The sequence below is a fragment of the Haliaeetus leucocephalus genome, unplaced genomic scaffold (assembly GCF_000737465.1).
Source record: "Haliaeetus leucocephalus isolate CR32 unplaced genomic scaffold, Haliaeetus_leucocephalus-4.0 Scaffold306, whole genome shotgun sequence".
NCBI lineage: Eukaryota > Metazoa > Chordata > Aves > Accipitriformes > Accipitridae > Haliaeetus > Haliaeetus leucocephalus.
In genome coordinates, this window is record NW_010972742.1 from 7,887,689 (window position 1) to 7,914,830 (window position 27,142).

Genomic DNA, 27,142 nt, shown 5'->3' on the forward strand with positions numbered 1-27,142 from the left:
TTAGAATATGTATTAGTTATAAATGCTCTAGCGCAGGGTGCCTGAAATTGTTATAGGAAAATAATCTGTGTGTACGCATGAGGAATGCGTGTGAGATGTGCATGGCTGCGGTAGGAATGTGACCCTGGGAGCTGGTATTCCTGCAGCTGGAAGAGAGCACGAGCCAAGCGGTCTGCGCTCGCTTACTGGGGAGCTTGGGCGAGTTAGCTCGCTCTCGTGCGCTTCGCTGTCTACGTGAAGATTGATTTCGGTGGTGCTGGCAGCTCTGCCCGAGCTCGACCCTCGCTTTTGCTGCGTATTGCACAAACGCGGGGAACTGCAGGGGTCTGCAGCCGGCAGAGCGAAGGGACGTGGCGTACGGGCGGGCGTCTGTGCTCTGCCAGCTGTGAAGCGCAAAATGGCTCGCGCCAGGTCGCGTAGGCTGGTCCTCCTGGAGGTCGTGCTTCCATCCAGGTCCCCCGAGCTGCCACTGCTGTATCTCACCTGTGAGGCCTCTTCCAGATGGACAAACAGGCTGGAGCTGACGGACACGGGACGGAAGGTGGCTGGAGATGTGCACGGGGTTGATCCTCTTGGGATTGCCCAGGCCCTGGGCTTTTGCTTCGAGCAGCTACGTTCCCAGGGCAGTCACACGCTGCTGTGACACCGTGAAATGTCACCCTTGCCCTCATGTCAAGGGGACGCGTGTCCCGTGACAGCCCAATGGAATAGCTGTCATCTTCTATCTACTGCTTGAGTGTGCTCCTTGTCTTAGCTGATATCTGGGGAGGTGAAAAGAGACTAGATGAAGGCAAAGCGGCCAGAAGCACGGTGTCCAGAGCGGGGAAGGTGTTGGGTGTGTTGACTTGAGGGAACATACCATCTCCTTGACTGTGAAGGTGCACTGGGGTTACGTGGCAGCCCCCATCCCTCCTGCACTGCTCGGGGCGGCGGAGGTGGAAGAGTCGGGAACAAAGGAGTGCGAGAGCGGCTCGGTGGGCGTATGGCAGCCAGCCAAGGTTAACCCCCCACGGGAGGCGAGTTACGTGGGTGCAAGTATGAACCGTCACCTGGCCCAGGGCAGGGCACCTGCGTTGAGAGCCTTCGGGTTGCGTGTTGGAGGCCGGTCCCAGTCCGGAGCTGCTGGAGAAGGGATGCCCTTGTGCTGCAGCATGAAGGGTCTGTACTCTGTGATGGTCCAGCCTGGGGTTCGGTCTCCACAACTGCTTCATGTTTGCCTACGGACTCGTTTGTCGTTTGTGAGGTTGGGCAGCAGCATTATCCTGACGAGAGAGAGAGAGAGATTTAGAGCTCTGTAATCCATGCCTGTCCATCCTAATTACTTCCCTTATCAGCCTTCAGGAGAGTAACTTTACAGTGGTAATTAGTCACTTCAATCCCACCCTATCTTAATAATTAACACAGAGTTAGAATGGGAGGGGAGAGTCTCTGGTTTGGGCTGAAAAGGTCCTTCTGGGGGGAGAGCGGTGTAGATTTCTTAGGCAATGAAACGCAGCCTGGAGAGGACAGCCTCGGGGATGGCACGGGGAGGCTGCGTGCTGAGGACCTGCGGGACTATGACAACAAGAAGCAAGCAGTGCGAGCCAAAATTGTGTTTATATAGTGTGAGTTTGGATGTTTTATTAAAGGAAGCGCTTGGCAGGTGCCGGTGATGCGGTATCGGAGTGGTGAGCATCTGCGGTTTGCTTGGGCTTCACCTGGAGCTGCGAGCATCCAGCTCTGCTGAAAATGAGCCCATTCATCATCTCTAGTGTTTGAGACACAGCACAAAAAGGGCAGTTTGACCTAATACTGCCCTATAGCAGCTGCAATTACTAGAGTATAATTCATTTCAGATGGATCCAGAGATTTCTTTCCATTAACATCCAGAGTAAAAAAAAGAGCGGGTGGGCAGGATTCGCAAGCCAGGCGGTGATCAACCTGACAGTCATCGCAGGCAGCGGATAAGTTGCATTTTGTGGGGGCAAAGGGCAGGACTGGACCTAGCAGGGCTTCTGCGTGCTTTTCTGGGAAGACACCGGTTTTCATTTCTGGTGTTTAAATGAGGATCTTAACCCTGAGTACAGGTAGCAATATAGTGTGTGATGGGATGATCAAGGGCAGCCACGGTGGCAAATCTCTTGCAGGAGAACTTGATTCTCAGCTTTTTTCAAGTAGAAGGGCTTTAGTTCACAAAACTCAAATCTCTTTAGGGCAGTGTGTTGGTTTTGGTTATGTCTTTTTTCAAAAGGAGGCCCACAGAAGAACTGTGCAGGAGAGGGAAAAGTGGGGCCCGGGAAACTACTCCATTCTCATAAATTTTAGGACGTATTGCTGGGGCAGGTTGTAGAGACCGTGGTGTTAGTTTGGACACTCAGCGTTGCCTTAACTTGAAGATCTGACTGTGTGTATCGAATTTGGTGTTTCTTTGAAATCAGTTAAGTTACGTGGTAACTTAACATTCAGTCGTGTTCTGTGTTTTTTGGAACGAAGCCGTTAATCAGCAAGGTGGGTCCAAGGAGCAGAGAGTGCTTTTGCATGCTATGCCAGTTCTGGGAATGAATGCAGCTGGGGCACCGCTGCTCCGGAGCTGACCTCTGTCTCCGAGGAGCCTGCGAGTAAATGTACATAAAAGGAGGGATGGAATTGAAATCTTTTTTTAGGCTGCTCCTTTAATTTTCAGACATCTTCTGTCTAACCTGGCTCTGGGAAAAAAACATCTTGGTTTTTATTACAAGCCCCAAAGGCTCATACTAATAGGTTGGTTTAGAGCTGGCAGTAATACCTTCCAAAAAGCATCTGCAAAACGATCTGAAGGCTAGACTCTGCTACCACCTTCTTAGTATCTCCGTCATCGCTGACTTTTTCTATCCCTACTCCAGGTCTGTTCCCTCGTGCTGGAGCACCGAAGAAGACCTGCTTCTGCCAGGTCAGCCCATCCAGGTTAAGCATCGGGCATGGCCAAGAGTGTCTCAGGTCCTGGTTCAGCCCAGGTTTTCAAGTAGGGGTGCAGGGATATGGAGGCGGTCACCTGTCTGAAGAACGTCCCTCCCTTCCTTCCCAGGGCGTTGCTGTGGAAGATGTATTTCCCTCAGCTTCTTCCAAGACGAATTCAATCCCTACCATGCGAATGGTGCCAGGCAGGCGTCAGGCTCTGATGGATGGGCAAAGACACTAAGCAGTTGGGGAAAGGTCCCGCTTGGTCGTGCCCCTTGGCTCCCTGCCCTGCTCCCATGCTGGGGACACGTCCCCTCTGTGGTCTACGTTTCCCTTCCATCATCATCATGCTAAACTGAAGAGACAGCTACATTCAATAATTCATAACCTCACACAGCCTTTGTAATATTTAAAGGAGGGGAAAAAAAACCCCTTTGGTTTGTCCTTCTTCCAGGCTGGAGGTAGAGGAGCAGAGTGGTGGAGGGTCTTGGGTTCCTTGGGCAATGCTGTGTGTCTGACTGGATGCAGTGATGGATAGAAATGTCTCCTCGCAGCCAGATGCAGCAGACTTTGAGTGGTAGGGATGCGGGGCAGGGAAAAACCTTCTGAAGGCACGAATGTTGCATTGGAGAAGGTTTTGCGAGCGACCTGTGCAGGGGCCAGAGAGAAAGTGCCGGCTAAGATTTTACTTTTTTGTTTTGTTTTGAGTGTGTTTAAATGATTCGGATGCTCAAGTCTGGCTTTCAAATAGGATTTGATCATTCAGAAACTGGGATGTTACTGAAAACCAGAAAAACTGGCTCTTAAGCAATTTTACAATGAGTTTTGAACAGTTCCCTTTCTGTCCATGTAACTTAGTCTCATGCAATGACTGTATAAACTATTCTGCTTCCTTTGGCTATAAGATGAGATGCTGGATTTATCCTCCACTGATCAGGCTTATTTTCATTCTTGTACAGTCTTTTCTGAAATCTGAATAGAGGGTGCTGTGCAAGTCCAAAGTGTTTGATTGTTTAGAAGTCACTGGAGTATCTTGTGTTCATTATTTTAACAATTGGAGAGAGGGTTTTATTTTCTCCAGAATCATAAACACAATCTTCAGTGTGTTTTATGAAAACAATAAAGCTAAACTCTAATAACCACACATTTTCCTTGCTTTATGTGCACGCATCCTTGGGGAACAGGGCCTCAAGGACTCATCTTGCTCTGCTTTTAACAGAGTTTTAATGCGCTCAAGTTGGTAAGTGGTGGAGAGCTAGGTTATGAATTTGCTTTGGTACCTAAAGGAATTTTCTTTGCCTTTAAAAATGCTCAAGGTGAGCAAAGAAGGCACCTCTGGAAGAGAAAGCCAGTAACGCAATGTGAAGATTTTAGCACTGCGATCTGAAAATCAGGCTTCATTTAAATGCTGTATATTGCAAACTCCTCTGTACGAGGACTAATTAGCTTTCTTGCATCTCTTTCCTGTCCTGTGAATAATACTGTTTTCTTTTAGAAGAGATCTGAGGCTCTCAGAGGCAATTTATAAAGGAGGATGCTCTGCTACAGACGGAGAACCAAAGCGGGGAGATGAAGGGACACAGTTCCTAAAGTATTTAGCCACCTAATGGATTTTTTATTTTTGAGTGCAGAAGTAGGTTAGGGCCCGAGCTACGTCTGTGGTAGTGATTTTTTGATTGAGAACTCACTTAACGAGATAGTTTTCATCCAGAAGTGTTGAGAAATGCAAAATACCATGGAGATGCTCCAGTTTTGAATGCTTTTGGGGGGAAGGGGAGGGAGAAAATCCCATCTTTTGGCATTTCTTCAAAGAAGAGCGTGTGACCAGCTGTGTAGGTGTCTGTGTGTGCTGTAGTCACCCTGGGACAGCAAATGGCCGTGGTCTTGGCTGGACCACGCCTGGTGCTTGTCTTTCACCCTTTGGTTGCAACCTACGTTCACTGTTTCTGGAAGGGATAGATGGAGAGGTTATTTTTCCTTTTCCCTCACGGGGAAACTTCCAAATGGTTCTTTTTTTCCACCACAGACCAGGATAAGGTTCAAAACCTCAGAAAAGCCTTTTTAATCTTCATGGGAGCAGCTTCTCCATTTGATTTCAGTGTGGTGCAAGTTGGACATGCAGGCTGCGTCTCTGCCTTCCACAAGTCCCAACAGGGCCAAGCGTATCCATAAATACCTGAATTTATGAATTTCTCTGGGGTGAGTGGCAAAGCCAAGGGTTGAACAGAGGTGTCCTCAGTCTCTGCCCAGTGTGGCAGAGGTGGGCTCCGTAAAGGATCTCCAGGGTGCACTTATATCTCATCCTTGCAAGCACCATGTGCCAGGAGCAGGAACCCCAACGTGTGGGGCACCAGGAGGGATGAGCTACGTCTGTAGATCCCAAAGCTTCAACACCAAAGGGCTGGAGCCCTGAAGGAAGGTGGACCTGTACGCCCAGTGCACAGGTGATCTTGGGGGGTGGAAAGTCGGCGGGGAGGAAAGAGGAGGAGATGAAAGGTGTTGCTGCTGCTGACAGGCAGCAGACGGTGTGTAGATGCAGGCAAGTGCCTCTCTTCTTGGGAGGGGAGAGCTTGGAGCCAGCACTGTGTATGGACAGGCTATGGGCCCCACGCTTACGGTGTCGGGCAGCAGGAGTTAATTAGTGTGGGCTTTAACGCGGCAGGGCTGCTCGGCACCATCGCCTTTTCAAGCTAACATGGAGTTCTCGCATCCAAAGTCCTTTGATGCTTGTCTGAGAGTATCAGGGCTCTCTGGTTTCCAAAAGGAGCTCTCCACAGAAGAGTGATAAATGTGTTTAATTTTTGCAGAGCTTGTAGCCTGGTTTTATCCCAGGATCCGTCTCTTGAGGTTTTATTAGCTGATGGTGTCTGTAGGAAAAAGTCAAAGCGACTAGACAGGAACAGCCGTGGAATTGATGTAGGAAGCAAAAGCATGTTTTGGAGATAATGTTTCTCATTCTTGCCGTTGCTACGTGCCGAGTTTAGGCAGTGCATTTCCAGTTCTGCCGTAGCTTTACAGCTGCCGCCTGCCAAAAAATCATCCGGCTGGCCTCCTGCTTAGGCAGGGTGTGAGTTGCATGCTCTGGTCGTGATGGGTCCCCTGCTCTGGTCCATGGGAGAGTCCCTGCTGGGTTGGAGTACGGGGACCAGTGACAAGATAGGTGACAAACGCCCTTCTCCCCTGTGTGCGGCTCTGATAAACCTGGCGCGGAGGAAAGCTTGGCTTGGCTTGCTGAAAGCTCCAGGTGGCAGGAGGGGCCCGTCTGCTCCGGGTGTGCTGGCGTGGAGAGATGATCACCCTGCCTTTGAATCTGGGAGAGAGACAATTTGCAAACATGTGTTGATGCGTTCCCGTAGGAAGCCAGGCACTAAATCATCACCTTGCAGCTTGCATGCAGATTCATCCAGGGAACCTATTTAATTAGGGGATAAATTTAGAAATCAATTATTATTTGCAGAAACAGTTTCTTTCCCTCTAATGAGGCTGCAAGGATTCATCCCCCTCTGCCTCTTTCCCATGACCTTTGTGTATGCAGATCAAGGGTGGAAATGCTCCATGTCTCTTCTTTCTCAGCGTAGGTGGCCCTTTTTGGGCAGCTGCCGTACAGCTTACCCCGAGACTCTGTTAGGACAGCAAATGGGGGTACAACCATGAAACTATGCTGCTTTTGGATCTAACGGTGTGGCAATGATGGGGGCAGCAGCTCCACTGTTAATGGGGACATGGATTAGCCTTTCCTAACAGGGTAGGGGATGGGAAGCTATCTGAACTCGATGGGAAGAGCAAAATAAGGGTGAAGGGCTGGAATGGGGTGGTAGGGCTGTTGCTAACGATGGGAGGGAAGGATGGGGGGCGGGAAGAGCCTCATGAAGCATTTTCACTGGTGGGGAACGCCAGGCAGCCTGGCTGGGGGAGGCGTGGGACCATATGGGTTGATGTGGGTTGATGGTGAGTTGGCAAAGGTTCTGCAAAGCCGGGTTAGGGCCGCAGTGACAGCAAAGCTGGCCCTCCTCTGCCCATTTGGAAAGATGTGGCACTGGCGGGCTCCAGCTAGCACCAGAGCTGGAGGAACTTCTGGGCAAGTGCAGTGGCTGGAGACCTCCCCGTGCCAGGCTCGGGCTGGCACCCACACCGCATCGCACCCCGGCACCATCGCAGGCGTTCCCCTTCCCTGACCCTCGCGCAAGGCTGGCAGCCCTCGCACGGTAATGGGGGTGTTGGAACAGCCTGGCCACCCCTGGCAGCGCGGCAGGGTTTTCTAGCGACCCAGGATTGCTCTCTTATTTTAGCAGGCAAAGCGCTTGTTGCAAGACATGGCTAGCACACCTGCGTCTTCACTTACATTGCTGGAGAAAGGGACCCTGCTTGCGTTTGTGAGGATGTTGCTGCTTTGGGCTTTGCTCTCTGCCACTTCGTTGCTTCTAATCTCTGACAAATTGCTTAGATTCTCTTTTGCCTTACCCACTTTTAAATGGGGAAAAATTATTTTGCCCACAGGCTCTGAGAAGCTTTAATAAATTAGGTTGCTTTTATTATTTTGGATTTTAATGTCTCCTCATCTTATGATGCCACTTTCTGAGCCCTCCAGCGACTTCTCTGTGCTCTTAGATCAGCTGCTTTGAGTCCAGTTCATTTCCGTGCAAGTCAGTCCGGAGAGAGGTGCGGTTTTTCACAGCTACATCTCAGTAAACCCTTTTGCTTTTGGCAGCCTGACGGCTTGCAGCTGCTCCCCGCAGCCCTTTTTTTCCAGGGCTGAGGCTGCCCGGGTGGTCTGTCCTGCTCAGGGAGGGTCTGGCATCCTTCGGGATGGCATCCTCCGGGAGCAGCAGGCTGCTCTCGCATAGCCCTTGCTGTCCTTCTCTCCTTTCCTGCAGAAACCAGGTGGTGCTTGGCCAACGGGAGGCTGTCCATGTGTCCTGGGCTGATGGCATCCCTCTGGGTGCTGGGGTAGATAAATGTGCAGGGTCGCTCCTGGGTTAAGGTGTAATAGTCTTAGAGAGAAGTGAATTTTCTGTGAGGTTGCAAGAACTTGTTTGTATAAGTAAGAGCTGAATTTGGGGTTTTTGTGTAGCCAAGACAGAACCTGGGTACTTGGGTGGTACCTTGGGTACCTGGGAGGCTCTGGGGAACTGGAGGCTTTCCAGGGAGCGAGCACTCAAAAGCTTCTCCCAGAGAATAGGTAAGACCCTTAATCCTTTTAAACCACTCTGGTTGTCTGCCTTAAGAGCCAGGGAAGGGACCCTGTTGGTGTAGGAGCCCCATCATGATGCACAGGATGTTCATTCCTGGTAACTGTTATTTTTGCCATTTTGGGTAAGGGTATGCCCAGAATTTTCAAGTTACTTAGCTTTTGATGCACACACCTGGTGCTCCAGGTGAAACATAGGCTGAAGAGCCCAAGTTATCCACTACCTGTTTTTTTCCCGAGAATGCCCCACCAGCAGTTAGCTCCTCTCCTTTGCACCGCTGGCTCCTTCTCCTTGAAAAAGGACGTCCATCTCTCAGGAGGTGGAACCATCCTAGTGTTTGTCTCCCTAGAAAGCAGCAGGACCTCCTCTCTCCTTCTCTGCTTTCTTCTCCTCCTCTGCCCATCCCACCCTGGCACATGGGGAGTTTCTGCTGGGACCCCCTGGTGCTCAAGAGCTTATTGGGAGGGGAGGTCCAAGGAGGAACCATGCTAGAAAAATTACTTTGCTTCACAGTTTGAGCAGTGCCCTGAGCTATCAAACTACTGTATCATTTTAAGAGGTATGTTTCCCAAAGAGAGACATTTAAAAATGCATAGAGGTTATAAAGCACTTTGCTAGTTTTAATCAAGCTCTGAGCGATGCTCACCCCTCGAGGCTGGCACCGTACACTCGCTCCCCGGTGTATGCTGTGCAGAACAGCGGATGCTGTAAAACGAGTGTAGCACTCTGCTTTGTTGTGAAGTCTGCCTGGCTTTGCAATGCTCTTCAAATCACCTGAATAGGTCACGTTGCCCTTCTGCTCCTGCTGCAGCTTGCAGGGAAGAGAAGCGTGGTCCCTTCGCCCGTGTGACAGTCCTCCTCTGCCCCTCGGTGCCCACCCCGCTGTGCCGGGCTGCCCTCTGCCCTGCTCCGCTCCCAGTCCTCAACTTCTGCAGAGACTCAGAGTCAAAGAAAAAGTTGCAGTCGCTGCTGTCACCTGCACAGGGAAGAGGCCGTAGGGGTAGTTTTCCAAAAATTACACGTTTTCTCTTTGCACAAGCCATATCTAGTGCCATAATGACTCCTGGGGCTGCTCCGCTGCCACGGCTTCTGTGTTTGAGGTGCTGCTGGCTGTCCTGGAAAAAGGCATCCCCACCCCAACCTCACTGGCTGATGCCTGCATCAAGGAGAAGAAAGCAGGAGGGCGGCAGGCAGGCTGGAGCTGACTGAGCGCTTTTTCCCTTTTCCTGCTGGACTTGGGTTAAAATACCAGCAGAACCCACCCGGCCCCATCGCCACATGCCAGCTTATGCTGCCCACTCGGGGACTGCGTGCTGCCACTGCAGGTGATGCCCGTGCCTTGCCCGTGCCTTGCCTGCCCAGCTGCCTCCCTCGTGCTCCCTCAGCTGCTCTGAAAAATCAAGCAAGTGGTTATCGCACGCAGCAGCTCTTGTTCAGTAGCCTCTGGTTATGTCATTAGACACTTCAGATCCGTTCAGGCTCCAAGTGAGGCTCTGGTGCCACCGTGCAGGCAGCGATCTGCAGCGGCGGGCGATGGCACTCCAAGCACTGGCACTTCAGCTTAGCTGAGCTGTGCCTGGGCTTGAGGATTAAATAGGGGTTTTTTTTCTTGCCCAAGTGCCTAGCGAAGGCTTTCAAAGGCGGTTCGCCTGGATGTGCAGTGGAAATAGATCCTCTAATGGTTTTAGTGGTCCTGCAGGAGCCAAGCAGGGGTTTTCAGACATGCAGGAGTTATGTGCAGGGCTGGGGCAGTGATGGAGGGATGCCCTGTGCGGCAGCGGGTGCGGGCTGGCACCCGGCATGGGGCAGACCAGGTCCCTGCAGGGCTCAGGGCTGAGCAGGGTTGCCTGCTCTGATGCAGCAGATCTGCTGATCCCCTGCGCATCACTGAATTTTCTGAGCCAGGGCATCCCTACTGTCTTCATAAAAACCTGTCTGATTTAATCCATCCTTAAAACAGTGATGGGCCAGGGCTGCCAGTGTTGTGTGCCCGTTACCTGCAGAAAAGCTTCCTCATCAAAGACATTGATTTCTTTGACAGGGATTAATAGCTGGACCATCAAAAACTGGTGTTTGTGCCTTTCAGATAGACTTTTTCCCCCCATTTATCAGTTCTGTCTCTTGTTGGTTTTGAGGATCTGGAGCAAGTGGGGAGCAGAAGACTTTTGCAGCTTTGCTCATGCATCTCTACAGCAGCAATCTGCATGGACTGGCAGCTCTTTCTCTTGCGGCAAGAGGAAAGACTCAGCTCTTCCTTCGCCCTCGCACCTTCAGGTGCCCTTTCAAAAGTGAACCCTGTGTCTCTCCTGGGTGAGCCAGGAGGCTCCAGAGAAGTGGCAAAGCTTGAGCTTTTCAGTAAAACCCCAAAGCACCTCCAAAGCAAACTCCTGTGCCTTAATTGAGGAGTGGGGATTGGGGAAGAAGAGAGGGCTGCTAAACAAAATCTGGGCATCAAGGCACCGTGTTCACACCCATCCCTCTTGCAAGCCTGCCCCTTCATCTCTGCAGGATATGCAAGAAGGGCTCTGATTCTTAAAGTCGCTTTCCTTTGCCGTTTTTTTAAATGATGGCTGCATCAGCCGGACGGATGGCACTGTCGAGGGGCTGCAGCTGAGCACCCCCGGTGCTGCTCCAAGCCTGGATGTCTCATCTCTCCGAGGAAGCTGCACCCAGGAGCACTCTGCCACCTGCTCTTCCAGACCCGGCGTTTCTCATTCAAACCGAGATGACCCGTCGTGTTGAGCTGCGTGCAAGTAATTTCTATAGGATTGGCTTAACATGCAGTAGCGCCGTCTGCCTGCACACGGTTGGCTTCCACCGATGGTCAATGGGAGTCTCTGCTGACAAATAAAAATGGAATTGAATGGAAGGGAATTGAAAGTCAAAAGGGCCCTGTAATAATTTTAGAGTGCCTGAGGCACCACGCTGAAGCCCTGGCATTATAAATAAGGGTAATGTACTAGAGACTGAATTGCAATCAAAGCAGCTGTAAGAACGTGGAGTGTGCGCTGAGCTTCTTTAAGGTGCGTGGAGTTAGATTATGATCTGTAGGCAGTGCAGGCAAATCAATATTTGCTCACTGACGTATGTAGGGACCTTAAAGCCTGTGATTAGAAAGGCCGAAGGGATGTGGGGAATGTGAGATGAAGGCTCCAGAGCCAGGAGTGAGAGAGCTGTATTGGAGCAGCCCGACCCTCTGGTTGTCTCAAAATGTTTCCAGGGGCTGAGCGGTGGAAGGGGCTGACTCTGTCCTCCCGGCTCACCGCGTCTCATCTCCTGGACCGTCTGTGTGATGATGCAGTCTGCTGACCTCTTGCTGCATTTCACAATAATTACATCTACCTAAAATACGCTGTTTAAAAAAACCAAAACAACACCCCTGTTTATGAATAAGGTTGGTGGGAGGATGGGAAGAATCCGAATGTCCTGGCTGAGCTCACTGATCCTGACATAAACTGGAGTAAATCCAGTACTGTCACTGGGCCCGTGAGTGTTAACAGCAGCTCATGGCAAGTTGCACGGGCTGCCCCAGAAGGGCTGGAGCTGAGTCAGGGTCAGGCAGGGGAAGCGTAAGGGTTGGCCTTGGTGCCTGCTGAAGCTGGGCAGATGCTGTGGGCCACCCTTGGGACAGCTGGTACAATGGCATGGCTTTAATAGCTGGATGGTGAGGTGTGATGGCAGGGAGGAGAGCGAGCGCTTCTTGAGTTGGGACTCACTGTCTGATTTCAAGTGCTGGTGGCTGAATTTACCAGCTCAATGCATTTATTCCCTTATAACCCTCTCAGCCACCGTGGGCTGCGTGTGTCCTGCTTTGTGCCATGTGCAGGATGACAATCCCTTTTTCTGCAAAGGTGAATGGGCTTGGGAAGAACACCAGTTAAAGGGTGCCACATACTGCTGCGTTTTGGGTGCAGACATACCCACAAATCTTGCTCCCACCAAATTGCAGCATGCAGGGAGAGTTTTACTGGTAAATGGGTGTAAATCTTCAAGCCCCCAAGCTGAGATGTACATGGTGGGCTTCCAGCTCTTTGAGAAACCAGGGGTGCTGCTGTTGGTGAGGGAAGAGTGGCTGAGGTGCTTGGTGGCTCCTCGCTGTTGCCAAAAGCATCGACAAGCTCAGCCTGGGAGTCACCCCTGCATGGGGCAGAGTCTGTGCAAAGCCCTTCTCAGCATTTTCTGAAAAGTCTCTGGGAAGGATTTTTGGCCAAGGCACTGTGAAGGTGGGAACAACACCTTCTCGACTCGTCTTTCTGTACTCGTGGTGCCTTACCAGCAGCGTGGGACGGGGCTGTGTGCTAGCTGGGTCTGAAGGTCCGATGTCCTGGGGCTGCACGGAGGCACGTAGTCTGCTCGCAGCGGTGACAGAGCAGGCGGTTGTGCTGGTGTTGTGCCTGTCACCCACCTTCCAGAGCGTGGATGGTGAGGTGGTACCGACTGTGCCGTCCCTGGAGAGTGCTGGTTCTCCCTGGCAGCTCGGGGGGATGCTCTGCCCTGAGGTTGCTCTGCGGCTGCCCTCGCCCCCGTGCCCCTCCAGCCTGGCCGTGGGGAGAGGCAGGCTCTCCATCCAAACTGAGGAGGCTTTCTCGTTTTTTGGGCTCCCGTTGAGCTTGGGATCTGCCTTCACCTTCAGTCGCGTTGCTCTGATTGTCAGGTACCCTTCAGTGGCAGCTCAGCTCTTACGCATCTGTGTGGTCTTTGAGGTGGCCAGTCCCAGGAGCGTGCCCCAAACCTGGCTTCTTGTTATTCTCCTTCCAGGAAGTTTGAGCAAAGCCTAAAAATAGCGAAACCCACTTGACTGCCAATCCCATCTTGCCCTGGGGTGCCTGACATTTTGCCCATCCGACGTCAGATGCGCGATGCTGCTGGCAGGGCAAACGAGATGCAAGAGCGAGTGCCCCAGCCTGCCTGCAGTGTTGGAGGGGTGTCCCAGGGACCACCCCAAGACCAAGGCTCCCTGGAGCCTTCCTCCATCCAGCACCATCCTCGGACACGCACCATGTCCCAGCAGACACGCACAGCGCCAAAGCCACCCCTGAAACGCCCTGCAGGTGCAGCCCTGTGTTCCTCACAGACAGGGGCTTTGAAAAGAGATGATCAGAGTGAGCTTGTCATCTTTTTTTCCCACTTCTTAAACTTCTGAGCTCCTCTATTACTTTTTATGATCTGCAGCTGCGTTTGTGTGTTGCCCTAGGGAGTACCGCGGGGGGAGCAGAGGAGTAGATGTGGAAGGGAAGGAACATGTTAAAAAATGAGCAGAGGGGAAGGGGAAAAAAAAAATAAGATGAACTGAGCTAATGATTGGGATAAAAAAGCCCACCACATTGCCACCAAAAGACCCAAACCCTTAGAACTGTTAGGGCCTGTTTGACTGCAGAATAGTCCCCTGGGGAGCATGGGGGAAGCCCCATTACTAGAGTCGTTTTGGAGCTAGTCTGCGCAGAGCGCGATAATCTATTCCGCAGGGAGCAATCCTGTGCTGGCAAGGGCACTGGGGAGAGCTCTCTGTTTATGACTTTCTGCATAAATTTGGTTTATTAGCATAAGTGGTAGCTAGCACCGAAGAATCTATAAACTAACACTTCACCGGAGGTTGGCGCCTCTGGAGAACATTAACTCCGAAGAGCCCCTGGACTAACAGCAGAAATGGGGCTGCAGGATTAGGGGTGATGCACGGGCAAGAAGAGGACGACGCGGTCGTCAGTGCTGACTTTTTGTGCAAGATGGGATCGTGTTTCTGAGCGTGCCGTAAAAGGAGATATAATCGCAAAACAGATCTCCAGCTCCTCCTCTGCCAACAGATTGAGATGATGAGTTGTGCAGGTGAGCTGATAAAGTCTGGCTGCAGGGTGCAGGTCCTGCTGGGATGAAGCAGGTGGTGAGGAAAAAGGCAGGAGGAGCCTGGATCCGTGCACTGGAAATTACTCACAGGCTTCTCACCCGTCACACCAAGGATTTGGTCCTTGTAGTAAAGGTGTCCCAGGGTCTGAGCAGCGCTGGAGAGCAGAGAGGAGGGGAAGCACGAGGAGGGTTTGGTTATCCGGGGGTGGGGAACCGTGCAGGGATGAAGTGCCGTAAGCAAAATGGCTTATTTTAATAATGACCTTCAAGAATTAAATAAAAATACAATAATCATGGTAGATTAGCAAGAACAAGCCAATTAAATACAAAACAGGCTTTGTAAAACTCCATGACAGATAAGGCAGGGCTGCAACCTCCGGAATAACTGATGAATGTTGAAGCATTGCATAAGGTCGGGGGGGCTGGGGGAGCTAGTGAATATTTCGAGCCTGGCAGCCTGCCTTGGAGAAGGCAGAGGTGAAAAGGCTATCTCTGCCTGCTCTCTGCCTTCAGTAAAACAGAGCAGGAGGGGGTGGAGAGGAGGGAGGAGATGGGTAGGGCGGCCAGGAGCCCGAAGGCATGGAGTAACAATCCTCCAACTTTAATATCTGCTGTTTCATTTTATATTCATCATGTCAGCATAATCTGCTTTTATGGGAATCGTCTTGGTTCCCAACCAAATGCATTTAGGCCTTTTTGCTTTTAAGTTTGATTGTAATACATGTTGAAGACTTCAATGAAATGTTTATATGTAAGAATTGTAGCAACAGTGAAGGGAGAAATGGAATTAGAGAATCAGTCGGAAGGGCTCTTGCTGTGGTCGCTGCTGTCCCCTGCCTCCCCCCACCTTGTCTTGGGCGGGCGACCTTCTGATGGGCATGAGCCCAGGTTGGGGTCCGAGCCCCACGAAGGGTTTTGTTTGGATTTCTTTTTTGATTTCCAAGGAAAAATGTGGAAATTGTAGTTTTATGAGACCCAGTGCTGGAGGAAGGGCAGGAAAGGAGAAGGCGCGCTGTGAGCCCTTTTGATGAATTCAGACCATGGGTGGGTGATGTGAGGGGCTGCGGGGGGAGGTAGTGCTGCCCCTGGGCTTAGCTGAGCTGCGTGATGGGAGATGAAGGACAGGTGGGAAGAGTTGGGGCAGGCAGCCGGGTGAGGCTGGAGAGGAGATATCTCTGCTCCTGTTGCAGGGGGAATAGGGTTTTTTGGCCCTCTGCTCTGGAGAAGCAGGGTTGCCTGTGGGCTTTGGATGGGGAGAAGGGGTCTGGCTGGCTGCTGTGAGGAAGGAGGACCCTCGTCATCGCTTCTCTGCTGTTGGGTGCAGTGAGCAGGTAGGAAGAAGGCATGGCAGATGTTTTGTGGTCTGCTTGGCTGTTTCACTCGGGGTTTTACCCACGAAGCTGTGTTTGAACCCTATCTGAGAGCTCCCCATCTGCTAGATGCTGAGATTTTAAATAGCTATAGACTACAAGTGCTTTTCCACTGCTGCCCATTTAAAACCTTAACTGTATCTCATTCTGGTTTGGTGCAGGAACACCCTTAATTTGTTCCAAAAGCATTTGAAAGCCCTGATAACAGGCAATCTTGCTGCAGACTATTGCATCCTTTCTGATGGACGGGCTATCGCTGCTGTAACTACCGTGTAGATAGTGGAGTGACAAATGCGTGTCCAGTGAAACACAGGCAGTATAATATTCATGTCAAGTATGTGAGGCCAAGAAACTTCCCTGTGTTTGGATATTGAAGGGTTCAGCAGCTAACAGAGCTTGAAAAGGCTTTTCTTTTTTTGTGAGCAGCAAATCTGATTGAAGGCTCATGATGTCCTGGCAATGCTGGGAGTAGTAATGGCCAGGTTTCCTGCAACACAGGCTGCAGGGGTGAAGAGCATATAGGTATTTGTAAATGTATGGTAAATGGTACCCAGGCTTGGCAAGTCAGCTTTCGTCAGAAATTGCCTCACTGCTGGGTTTGCTTAAAATTGTGAAATGAATGTTAAATTGAAGTTTCTACTTTTGGAAGAGACCTTTTGAAAATGAAACAGGCTTATCTTCAGTCTAGGCTAAAATCCAAAAAATTGCCTATATCTCAGAACTCCCCAGAAATGTTCTCTGTGATCCTTTTAAACATCCCATGCAAAAATGTGTGCGCAAGGGAAAAAATTTGGAGAAAGATTGACTTTGGAGGTTTTTTTTCCTCCTTCCCTAATGTAATGTAGCCTTTGGGAACTGTAGCAGTGGGGTCATGGTGGCACCCACATCAGGTCTGTGCTGTGGTCTGTGTGATATAATTTCCTTTCCTGAGCACTTTTGGAAAGGTTTGCCGCAGGGATGTGTGTGTGATGAGAGTGTAATACTGTAAATCATCCTTTCCTATGGGTGACTGTCCTTCTGAACAGAATTAAGATGGCTTTGCATAACCAGAGTCCTGTCTGTGGATGCTTCTGTGCTGTCCCGTGGCCTGTTTGCCTCTGTGGAAGAGCTTGTGATATCTATCCCAAAGCCAAGTTAGTGCTTTTGCTCCTAAAAGTAGCATTTCTTGCAATTTTAATTAGACGAGGAGATGCTTTTCAGTACAGACCTTTGAAGTATTGCTAGGAAGATGACTGCGATTAAGCAGGCCTGATATTCGTCTTGTTTTGTTCTTACTTCTACCACTATAAGAAACCTTCTGCTTTAGCCTCTTTGAAGGCGAGAGACACAAGACTCATTTCATTAGATTCCCAGGTCTTGTGCAGGCTGCTGTCCTGCAGTGTGAGCCGCAGGGCTGGCTTGATTTACAGGGGAAAGACTGCAAGCAACACCTCTTGCTACTGATTTGCTCCAGCAAATGGCTATTTATATTAGAGGAGGGAAGGGATTATTAGGAGTGATCTCATTGCAATGACAGAGATATGACAGGGAGTTCACGCATCCCCTCCAAAGTGTGAGCGTGGGCTCTTGATGCATCCCGTGCATGGTCAGGAGCTGTTTAGTTTTTCTCCTTCGAGTGCTCAGATGTGCATAGAGATTGGGGATAACGACCAGTGCTGTGCTAGGGAGGCAGAGATAATGAGCACAGCCCTCCAATTAGATTCAGGTGACAGTGCAGCTGGCTCAGGTATGTCAGTACTGTAATTAGTGAGGTGCTGAATCAGGGAGTTGGCAGTAACGGGGTAACCTTGTCCCTGCCCTCAGCTGGGCTATGCAGTGAGGGGGCATCCTGCAGGACCAGGAGCTTGCTGCTGGAAAATGTATTGATTTCAGGGGTAAGAAAAATTATACCTGAAGGATTGAGAGGGGTTTTTTGCTGGGTTGAGATGTGGGTCTGTAGAAGTGGAAGTGCCTGGTCACGTAGCCTGCGTGGCTGCTCATGAGCCAGCACCCAAGTGTCTTGAAGCATCTTGTCCTGAAAGGTGTGGGTACCCCTCAGGATGGCTTCAGCTGGGCTTGCTCCTTCCTTTGTCCCCACCAGGAGCTGGAACTGGATGTGCTTTTCGCCAGCTGGGTTCAGGAAAATGAAGTGCAAAATGCCACCGCTGTTCCCTGGCTACTTTGCCTGCCTGGGAACAAGCCCCGTCCTCCCCACTGACCCTCTGCGGCCGAGGTGGGGAGGAGGACCTTGTCTCTGTTCCCACCCTGGTGCCAGGGGAACCCAGACTCGTGCGGTCGGCTTTTCTGGAGCGGACACACGACACAGACTGCAGGTCACGGTCTGTTACAGCCGGTCGCTCTTCCCAAACAGGAGGGAATTGAATTTGGGTCTCCCACAAAGCAGGTGATTGCCGAAGCCGTGGGCCCAGTGACTAAGAGGACCTGACTTGCTTCCCATTGCTTATATTGCAAATGGAAAAACAAACATAAAAAAAGAGGTGGTGGAAGGAGAAATATTTTGGCTCATTTTGCGCTAGTATTTTTTTTCGGTTTTGATTCGGCTGCCAAACTGCCAAATCAGTTCTTTGCAGAGATCCGTTTAAAACTTGATGGGCAGCTGTGGAGCTGTCAGTGCTCCTGCCTGTGTCTGCTGCTGCCTGGGCAAGGCAGGAGCTGCAGCTGAGGCTTGGAGCTGCTGGCTCTGGCTGTGCTGCGGCTCTGGGGCTGGCTTTTGGTTACGAGGTACCTGGATTGTCCAAGCCCCTAATCAGTCGGCTGTGGTGCCCTAAGTCAGGGGAAGCTGCCGCAGTGGATGCGCGCGCTGGGATGCTGTAATCCTGGCTCCCAGGGTGCTTACGCTGTAAGTTGGGATCGGGTGGGATACAAAACTGACGGAATGCTGCAGAAGACGACTGACAGACGTGCAACCCCAAGGTTAATAGATATTTGTCAAGCCCGGTGGTTATCTCTTCTTGCCGGTGCTCATTAGTCTGTGCTGGGAATGTTCTTGTTAAATACAACTGTAGTGCTACCTCGCAACCTGGAAGAAGGTTTCTGTTGTAAATGCCAGCAGAGCATGTACTGATGTCTGCGTTTTGGCTTGCTTGGCACCAAGTGTCCTCCCTCCGCATTGTGCCAGGCAGCAAACCTCCCTTGGGCTTGGCTGCAGATCTCTAGGAGCGTCTTCCAGCCTTTTTTCTGGAAGAGCTGTAGGAGGTTAAAGGCACCTTGTGCAGCATGTTATTTACTGTTGTTGCACATTTGATGGGCACTAAGTGCATATGAGCACAGAGAGAGGCTTTGCATTAAGGCTGTTGGGCAAGATAAGAGGTAGTGTGATAGCAGGATGGCAGAAGGGGGAGGAATCGGGGACTGCAGCTTACTGGGTTGGATAGGGAACGTCTCTTACATCCTGCTAAAAATGTCAGTGAGATGGAGTTTTGGAGGGAAAAAAGGTAAAACTGGTATACTTGGAAAACGAGCCTGAAAAAATAAGAGCGAGCGAGCAAGGGCTAAAGGCAGCAGACCCCAAGTGTGGGGTGTGAAAAGCTCAATCCCTGGTTTGAGTGTGGGATTGCTTGGCTTTTGTGGGCAAACCGGAGCTGTGGAGAAGTGGCCCATGGCTGCAGGGAGACACTGGCTCTGGAGCCTGGTGATTACTGCGATTGCTTGAAATGTGGATTTTCTTTGGCAGGGAGAGATTCAGTCCTGGTCCTCAGGCCTTGCTGAAGCTGATCTTTCTAAAATGTGCAGCCATCACATCAACAACAACATTGATTTCTAGAAAGCTAGTCTAGAAATCGCAAGGCAGTTTGTAGCCCCTTGCTTTTTATTAAGGGAGACAACTGTTACTGTTCACATATGGGGGAAAGAGCAGACAGAGGCCATAAAACAATGCTCAAGCTCATCCTGCAGATCAGAAGCAGTACTAGGGGTAAGACTCTAAAGTCCTGATTTCCAGGACCGCTCAGAATACCACCTTTAAGCATCACAGAGAAAACTGATCCTCAGTTGTGTATTTTGTCCTTGCAGAGATGTCGGGGACCGTGGCTGACATTTCGCTGGTGCACTGGAAGCAGCAGTGGCTGGAGAACGGCACCCTGTACTTCCACGTCTCCATGAGCAGCGCTGAGCAGCTCTCCCGGGCAACCCCCCCCAGCCTCCAGGAGCCTTCGGAGATAGTGGAGGAGCAGATGCACATTCTTCACATCTCGGTCATGGTGAGTCAAAGCTGCTAATGGCATCGGAGGGGACAGGGGAGCCTCTGGGAGGGGATGGCGGCTGGCAGCCAGATCGTGGTGGGATGGTGGTGATAAGGAGCAGGGTGGCAAGTCCGGTTTGCAAATGTTTGTGTCCCTTCTCGGTTGGGCCTCAAGAGAGGGAGAGATGTGTTTGAATGGGCCAGGAAAAAAAAAAGTGGTTGGTCTTTTAAGAAAATGAAATAAAGTAAAGCAACAGACCATAGGGAAGAAGCTGTTGGGAGGGTGACAAAGAAGCTTGTGGTTCTTCCTGCCTTTGGCAACTGGCGAGGTGTGTTAGTGCAGTATTTCTCCTCCTCGGTCTTGTGTTTGGGCATGTGCAAAGGCAAGATTTTTGGGCTTGGTCATTTTTTCTGAAGCTTTCTGAAGCTAAATTTTGCCTATCAGGTGAATATGGGCTGTAGCATGATCTTTCTCTTGCAAAGGACAAGCCTGACCTAAAAGTAAAAAGATGGTCCAGATGCTTTGAATATCTCCATCTCAGGTGTTTATGTGACCTTTTATTAACAGATCATTTATGTGCTCTGTTGCCTTTTAAAATGCTTATTTCAGTATCTTATGAGGTGGTTGCTGACGTATTTGGATCTGGTCCATCATTCCTCTGTGCTTTAGAGTCCCATCTGTAAAATGGGACTTAAATGTATTGTCCCTTAAGTCCCATTGGGATAAACTATCCTGTCAATAAAAGAAAAAAAGAAGTTAGACTTGTAGATCCTGTGTATATGCGTGTCATCTATTTGCCCAAAGAAAGTCTTTTACAGGATTGGGGATACCATTGAAGCAACCCTCTGCAAAAGGTGAATCTGTTCATCTCTTGGAATCCATGTGTCATCTTCACGGCTTCTGTTCTTTGTTTTGGGAAGAGCAGCAGAGATGAAGGCTGCACGAAGCCTTTATTTTTTCTATTTGAACAAGTGGCTATTTAGCTTTTACAACTTAAATCTGTTTTTTTGAGTGTCTCGGCCCTTGTCAGTGGGGCTTTAGATTGGGCACTAAGTGCATATGAGCACAGAGAGAGGCTTTGCATTAAGGCTGCTGGGCAAGATAAGAGGTAGTGTGATAGCAGGATGGCAGAAGGGGGAGGAATCGGGGACTGCAGCTTACTGGGTTGGATAGGGAACGTCTCTTACATCCTGCTAAAAATGTCAGTGAGATGGAGTTTTGGAGGGAAAAAAGAAAACTGGTATACTTGGAAAACGAGCCTGAAAAAATAAGAGCGAGCAAGCAAGGGCTAAAGGCAGCAGACCCCAAGTGTGGGGTGTGAAAAGCTCAATCCCTGGTTTGAGTGTGGGATTGCTTGGCTTTTGTGGGCAAACCGGAGCTGTGGAGAAGTGGCCCATGGCTGCAGGGAGACACTGGCTCTGGAGCCTGGTGATTACTGCGATTGCTTGAAATGTGGATTTTCTTTGGCAGGGAGAGATTCAGTCCTGGTCCTCAGGCCTTGCTGAAGCTGATCTTTCTAAAAAACAACGTGATGATTGTAATGAATTGAAGCTTTGGAGAGAGAAACGAGTTTCTTTGAGAAATTCCTGCCCAGAGCCTTCATTTGCTGTACCTTGGAGTGCAGGAGCAGTGACACTTGTGGGCTGGAGCTGAAGGCATCACCATGCATATCACAGAAGAAATGTTTTTGCACTCTAATCCAGGGTCAGCCAGTGAAGATATGCTTTGCCACATCTCGCTGAAACCGATAGCATGGGAGCACCTGTGGCTTTGTTGTGAGAGTTAACTCCTGCCCTGAGCCTTTCCTGCCCTTCTGCAAAAGCAAGGGCAAGACAGGAGAGAAACAAATGTTCCTCCTGCACAGAGTAAGCTGCTTGCTTTATAAATCCTGATAGTCCTCACGACGGGAGCCGAGGTCCCAGGCAGGGATGTGGGTCCGGGACGGAGTCTGGGCTGCAGGTGTGTCCCTGGGGAGGCAGAAGCCCTGCGTGTTTCTTCCCTGGGTCAGGATTGCAGTGCAGACTTGAAACTTTGCCCAGTTTTTTTAGAAAATTCATTAACTTCTTGAGTGAACCAGAGCCAACTTTTGAGTTCCTAGCAGAAGATAAATGTGTGTTCTGTTGGGTTTTTCCCCCTCAAGACCACGTGGAGTTCTGTAGCTGAAGTAAAATGGGGCAAAAGTATTTGTTTCTTGGGTGAAATATTTCCTCTGAGTCCCCGAGCTCTGCTCAAGCTTCTTTCCCACACCTTTACCTTCCTCCCCGACCCCAGCTAAATCTCATCCCAGAGTCCTCCCATCACTCGAGCCCTCCTGCCTCCCCGGCAGTGTGTTTCCCCGGCTGTGCCGTGCTCGGCAGCCGCCGGATCCCAGCGTGGGGGGCTGTGTGCTACCCCCTCCTGTCCTCCCCTGTGCCCGCCATCTCCGTATCCCTTCTCCTGCCTCGAGACGCAGCTGGACGTCCCCGTCTCCTCCTTTCCAGCTTCTCAAATACTTTTTCTTCTGCTTCCTACCATATAAAGCCCGATGTCTCCTGCATGCTCTCTATAGACTAAAGTTCCATTGCCGCGATGCAGGAGGAGTTTCAGCCCACCCCAGCGCTGCCTTGGCATTCAGGGTCTGCGGGCCCCGTTCATCATCAGCCCAGCATCTCGCTACGGGGGACAGGAGGAGACATGGGAAAGTGCTTCCTTCCATCTCCTTTAAGTGGCTGTAACACTTACTTTTACCTGTCTTCTCGTCCTCCGGCTGAGTTATAGAAAGCCGGGGAAGGTTTGCCTGGGGGATCTCGCTAATCCCGCACTTACGGAGTACTCTGGCAAAGCTTTATTGGACAGCAAGACATCTCCAAGCTGAGCTCCCTCTGATGGGAATGTTGCTCTGGATTTGTGTAGAAGTTTATGACTTGGCTGGTGGCTCCTACTCTGCCTCTAAAGCCAAGATCCCTTCTGTGCTGCGTGGGGGCTCCAGGGGTGTGTGTGTGTAAATCCTGGGTTTACTCTTTCCAGTGATTTTGGCTGTCGGTGCAGAGCTTTCTGGTTTGGTGTGGGTTTGCTTTCAGTGCAGCGGGAAAGGGGCCACCAGTGTCCATGACCCTGTGGCCATGGGACCACCATCTGCTCCCGCAAAAGCACTGGGTGACCATGACCCTCTTCACACCTCCCTACCCAAGCTCAAGGGCATCTTTGACAGCAAAATAATACTTGATTCTCCCCTCCCCCTTTCCTCACTGTTTTTTCTTAGTCTCTCCCCAATGAGACATAACATTAATTACTGCAGTTAAAGGGAATTCAGTCTCCATTACTGTCTGCCACCCCTTTCCTCTTGGCTTGAGCATCTGAAATTTGTCTCCCAAATGAAAAGAAGGGAGAAAGGGGAAAAAACAAATATGCAAATGTTAGATTTTATTTATTTACCTTTTTTTTTGTGCAGTGTCAAGTAGAAAGGAATCAATATTTTTGTCATTACGCCTGTTGTGTTTTTTCCCCATAATCTTAGCTGTCATTTGGGTTTAATTGTGTTGTTTCCTCTTGTGTGGAAGTAAATCTTATCTGTTTTGGATTAAAATTCAATGAAGGTCACAGCAGCTCGAAAACTTACCAGGCTGCAGCAATTAATGTTCATTTGGCTTTGATAAATTGGAATGTTCCCCACAATAGGACTGGAGTGGATTTCAGAAGCAATAATTCTTCCATTAACTCAATGATTCCCTGCGTGATGGAGCGTCTTGTCACTGCTCTGTTTGTCATCTGTCACTTCAAGGATCTGGGCATATGCCTGATATGATTTATCATGATTATTGGGGCTGCTTGTGTCAAAACATTTTAAACCACTAATTATTCCAGCCTTGTAAATTGCTGAATTTAACAAAATGTAAGAGATATTTTGTTGTTGTTGTTGTTCCTCACCATCTTGCGTCCCTGTTTAATTATTGCTCTGCATCATGGTAAATTCAGACCTGGGGATGTGTCCAGCAGCGTTTGCCGTAGATGGGGGCTTATTTGCTGGGCTCTGGGGAGGTGGAGGGGTGGCTGTGGGTAGGACAGGCATGTTTTATCTGTGCATTGACCTGCCTTGCAGACCTTCGGCAGGGCCATTGCACCCAGCGGCTCCTCCTGGCCCTGCGGGTGCCTGGGATGAGGGTTTGGGAAGAGGATGCAAAGCCGCATCCCGTCCTGCTGGCGAAGGGATGGGTTCTCCCATAAGCCTGTGTGAGTGACGCCGGTAAAAGCCCTGGCTGTGGGAGATCAGAGCTGGGACCATGCCTGCCTGGTGTGTGGGTATGTGAACGAGCTATGCGCTGCCTCTGCTCCATCTCCAGCCGAAATAAGGTGGGCTCTTTTTGAGAACGGTAACAAGCAAAAAGCCTTGTTTCATCTTGTACCATCGCCTTGCAAGGGAGCGTTTCGGTGTCTGGAATAAAAGGTGACCAGACCTCATCAGGCTGCTTTTTTTATATTACTATTTTTTATTTTTAATGCCTACTTTCTGCTGGCTGTTACTGGCAGTAGACAAGTTAGCTGCTGGTTTCTAGGTCTCCCAGTGGATTTTTTTAGCTCTTATTTATATGAGTTTCCTTTTTTCTTCTTGTTCTTATGCATCCTGATGTTTCCCTAATGATCAGCTATTGGTGCTGTGCTCCGTCAGCCTGTGAGCTGGGTATAAAGCGTGCTCTTAAATGCTTCACTCTGATTTAGCATCCTGCTCCAAAGTGGAGCTGGGGAGGGGTCCTGGGGGCCCGATGCACCGCGCAGGTGGGTCCCAGTGAGCACGGTTTCTCGTGGCTGCCTCGGGCTGCGGCAGCTCTCTAGTTTCTTAAGCACTGCAGGAATATCCAAGAGCACGCGAGGTTTTAGGAGCTGCTGCTTCTCCTTTCTGAAGCTGCTGTCACCCAGCAAGGGCTGTGACAAACACATACTCTTGCACACACACACCCCCCCCCCCTTTTTTTTCTTCTTTTTTGCTGTGCTCTGTGACCCACATCACAACTCTCCCTCCCTGCTCCACTGCCCGCGTTTCCTCGTGGAGCCTGTGTCTCATTAGGCTCTCGGCTTTCAGCTTGGGCGCACAAAGCATCGTGTGTGGGTGGCATCGTGCCGGTCCTGCACAGTTGTTGGGGTGCGGTGGCAGCCGTACGCGGTGGGATGAGCCCTTCGGTGCCTCGGCTGCCCTGAACACAGCATCCATCCAGCGTGTTGGACGGGATGGCGAGGTCTTCTCCAAACTGCGTGAGCCCAATTGCCTTTCTATCTGCATGTGCCGGCAGGGATTATTCTCCTTCCCATAGATAGATATAATGTCATACCAGTGCAATTGGGCTTATCCTGGCATGCACGGGAGGGGAGAGGAGGCTGAAACCCTTTGCAGAGCTGGGGTGAGTCCCATTGTCCCCAGCAAACAGCTGTCTGAGGGATCGCTCCAGGTCCCGTGGGCTTCGGACACATCCACATGTGGGCTTCTTCAGCTCTGGCGTTCCTCTCTGCTTGGCCATCATTTGAGTGGTGCCTCCTTTTCCTACCCAGTGGTATTTTGTCCTCCTTGGTGCAAAACCTCCCAATGGATTTACTTCCCTCCCAACTGTGTGATTGCAGCTTGTATGGTGGCTTGTGTCCTGCGGGATGGCTGACTGCTCTGGTGGAGCCGGGTGCTCCAGTGGATGTAAAATGTTGCTTGAGCCTTACTCTGGCTCCTTGCAGTGTGTCTTGCTGATGGCAGCATTGGAGTTCCCGTCTGCCAGCTCATTTGGGGGGGGGGGGAAAGGGGGAAAATGAGGAATGGGGGGGGGAAGAAGGCACAACATCTGTGTCATCATTTCAGCACCAGGAGGTCAACCAGATTCATAAAACATGCACTTCCAGCTGGTGATATGTTTAGGAATTAATTAAGGTAGGGAGAGAATTGCTGCTGCAGCAGATATCCTTATCTGAAAGGTATTCAAAAGCTAAATGGATCTCCAATGGGCTGTTTTTATTAAAAAACAAAACCAAAAAGAAAAGCCCTGGCACCCCAGGATTTGGATTCAGGGTGTCCCTGTGTGAGAATTACATCCTCGCTCCTCACGTGTGGCGAGAGGAAAAGGAGGTGCCCACCCCAGCGTGCGGATGGACCGAGCATCCCCAAACCGCCGGGAGGCAGATGGGAGCCGCAGGGTCTGTCCTGATGACAGACCAAGCCGTTAGCATCTTTCCCGGAGCAGTGTCCCATCAGCAGTCGGCCCTGCTCTGCTGAAGGTGGCCCTAAGCTCTTCCTGAGCTGCTTTGAGGTGGCCAAAAGGGGCTGGCGAGACCTTTGCTGGGTCTAGTGGCCCAAGGCGGTGGGGCTGAGTGCTTGCAAGACTGTTGATTTGGGGACTGGAGCTCAGCACAGCTGGAAGCTGAACTTCACCCTAATAACCTTTACCTGCCCAGTGCTGTCCGGAGCACCTTGGACATGGTAATGAAGTCGTGAGTGTGCACTTCAACTGGTGTTGGGGGGGGCTGCTGGTGAGCGAAGCTAGAAGCAAGCCTCCCGATCCTCTCGCCCTGACGCTGTCGGTGGTGTCTGCTCTTTCCCAGGGTGGGGATATCCTTCGTCTTCAAGTTTCATTTCCATAATGTGCCACTAACCAACTTTTTGTAGGCTGGGAGAAGCAGCCTCTTTCATTCACCCTCCCCCTCTTCTCCGTTCTCCTCCTCCTTTGCAGCGACGACATAAAACAGGGACTAAATGTAGTTAACGATGTGCTCTTGTATTTAGGGAATTCATTTGGGGTGGATTTGTCTTTAAAGTGTCACTTCTGTGACAATGACACCTGTTATGTTAATAATTTTTCACTAATCTCTCTCTGTTTTCTACCTTAGCTACTGTGAATACATTAGACACTTTATAGCTTTCTATCTAGCAGATTTTTTCCCCCCACTGTGTTAAAATATGTAACTGGAGTGCTTGATTTGCATCACTGATAAAGCAAGACTGAATAAATACTCTTAGCTCATCCGAACTGAGCAGAAAACTAACTTTTCTTATGTCATCCCCAGAGCAATCAAAGTTGTTACTGGGGGGAAAAGCAGCCATAGGAAGCGCTTGGGAGGGGTTTGCTTTTTGCAGATGGCATCGAATGCGTGGGAGGGATCTGCAGCCTTAGAAAATTCCCAACCTCAATGTGCTGAGAAAAGAAGATGGCTGGAGGGGAAAAAGTAAAAGCTTGCATTGGAAAGGTGGCTGGTATAGTCACGAGGTGCTAGAGCTGGAAGGGGGATGCTGAAGTGGCGAGGAGATGGAGAAAAACTACAGAAGGAAGGTTTTGGAAATGGGGTGAGGAGCGTCGGAGCAGCGTTAGCTCATGGCTCAAGGTGGGACGTGCAACAAGGCGTCGTGTGCGTTTGCCTTCGCCCCCGTGGTGGGTCCCTCCACGCTGCTGGTGACAGCAAGCCGTGTATTTTTATCGCGTGGTGCGCTGGGCTGCGCAGGGAGTTTGCCGATTTCGGATTCTTGTCTTGAACTTGTTCCCTTCCTTCCTCCTCCTCGCTCTTCCCCTTCCCACCATCTGTCTGGGAGAAATACTTGCACATCTACAGCACCGCGGGGCGTAGCTGGTAGCTTGACCTTTTCTCGGTGCTTTTTCTCTCAGCCTGGGCGAAGCAGATGGAAAAGCCAGGCTTTGGTGCA

At 50.5% G+C, this 27,142-nt stretch overlaps 1 protein-coding gene across 1 annotated transcript in view; it reads left to right on the forward strand.

Annotated features, from left to right (window-relative positions):
* Window positions 1-19,329: 19,329 nt before the first annotated feature.
* The window catches only part of ASTN2 (astrotactin 2), a 302,383-nt gene continuing 294,570 nt past the window's right edge, over window positions 19,330-27,142 (forward strand). Inside the window, exon 1 of the mRNA XM_010571011.1 lies at window positions 19,330-19,515. Coding sequence (XP_010569313.1) covers window positions 19,330-19,515 — 186 coding nt within the window. The remainder of the gene's footprint in view (window positions 19,516-27,142) is intronic.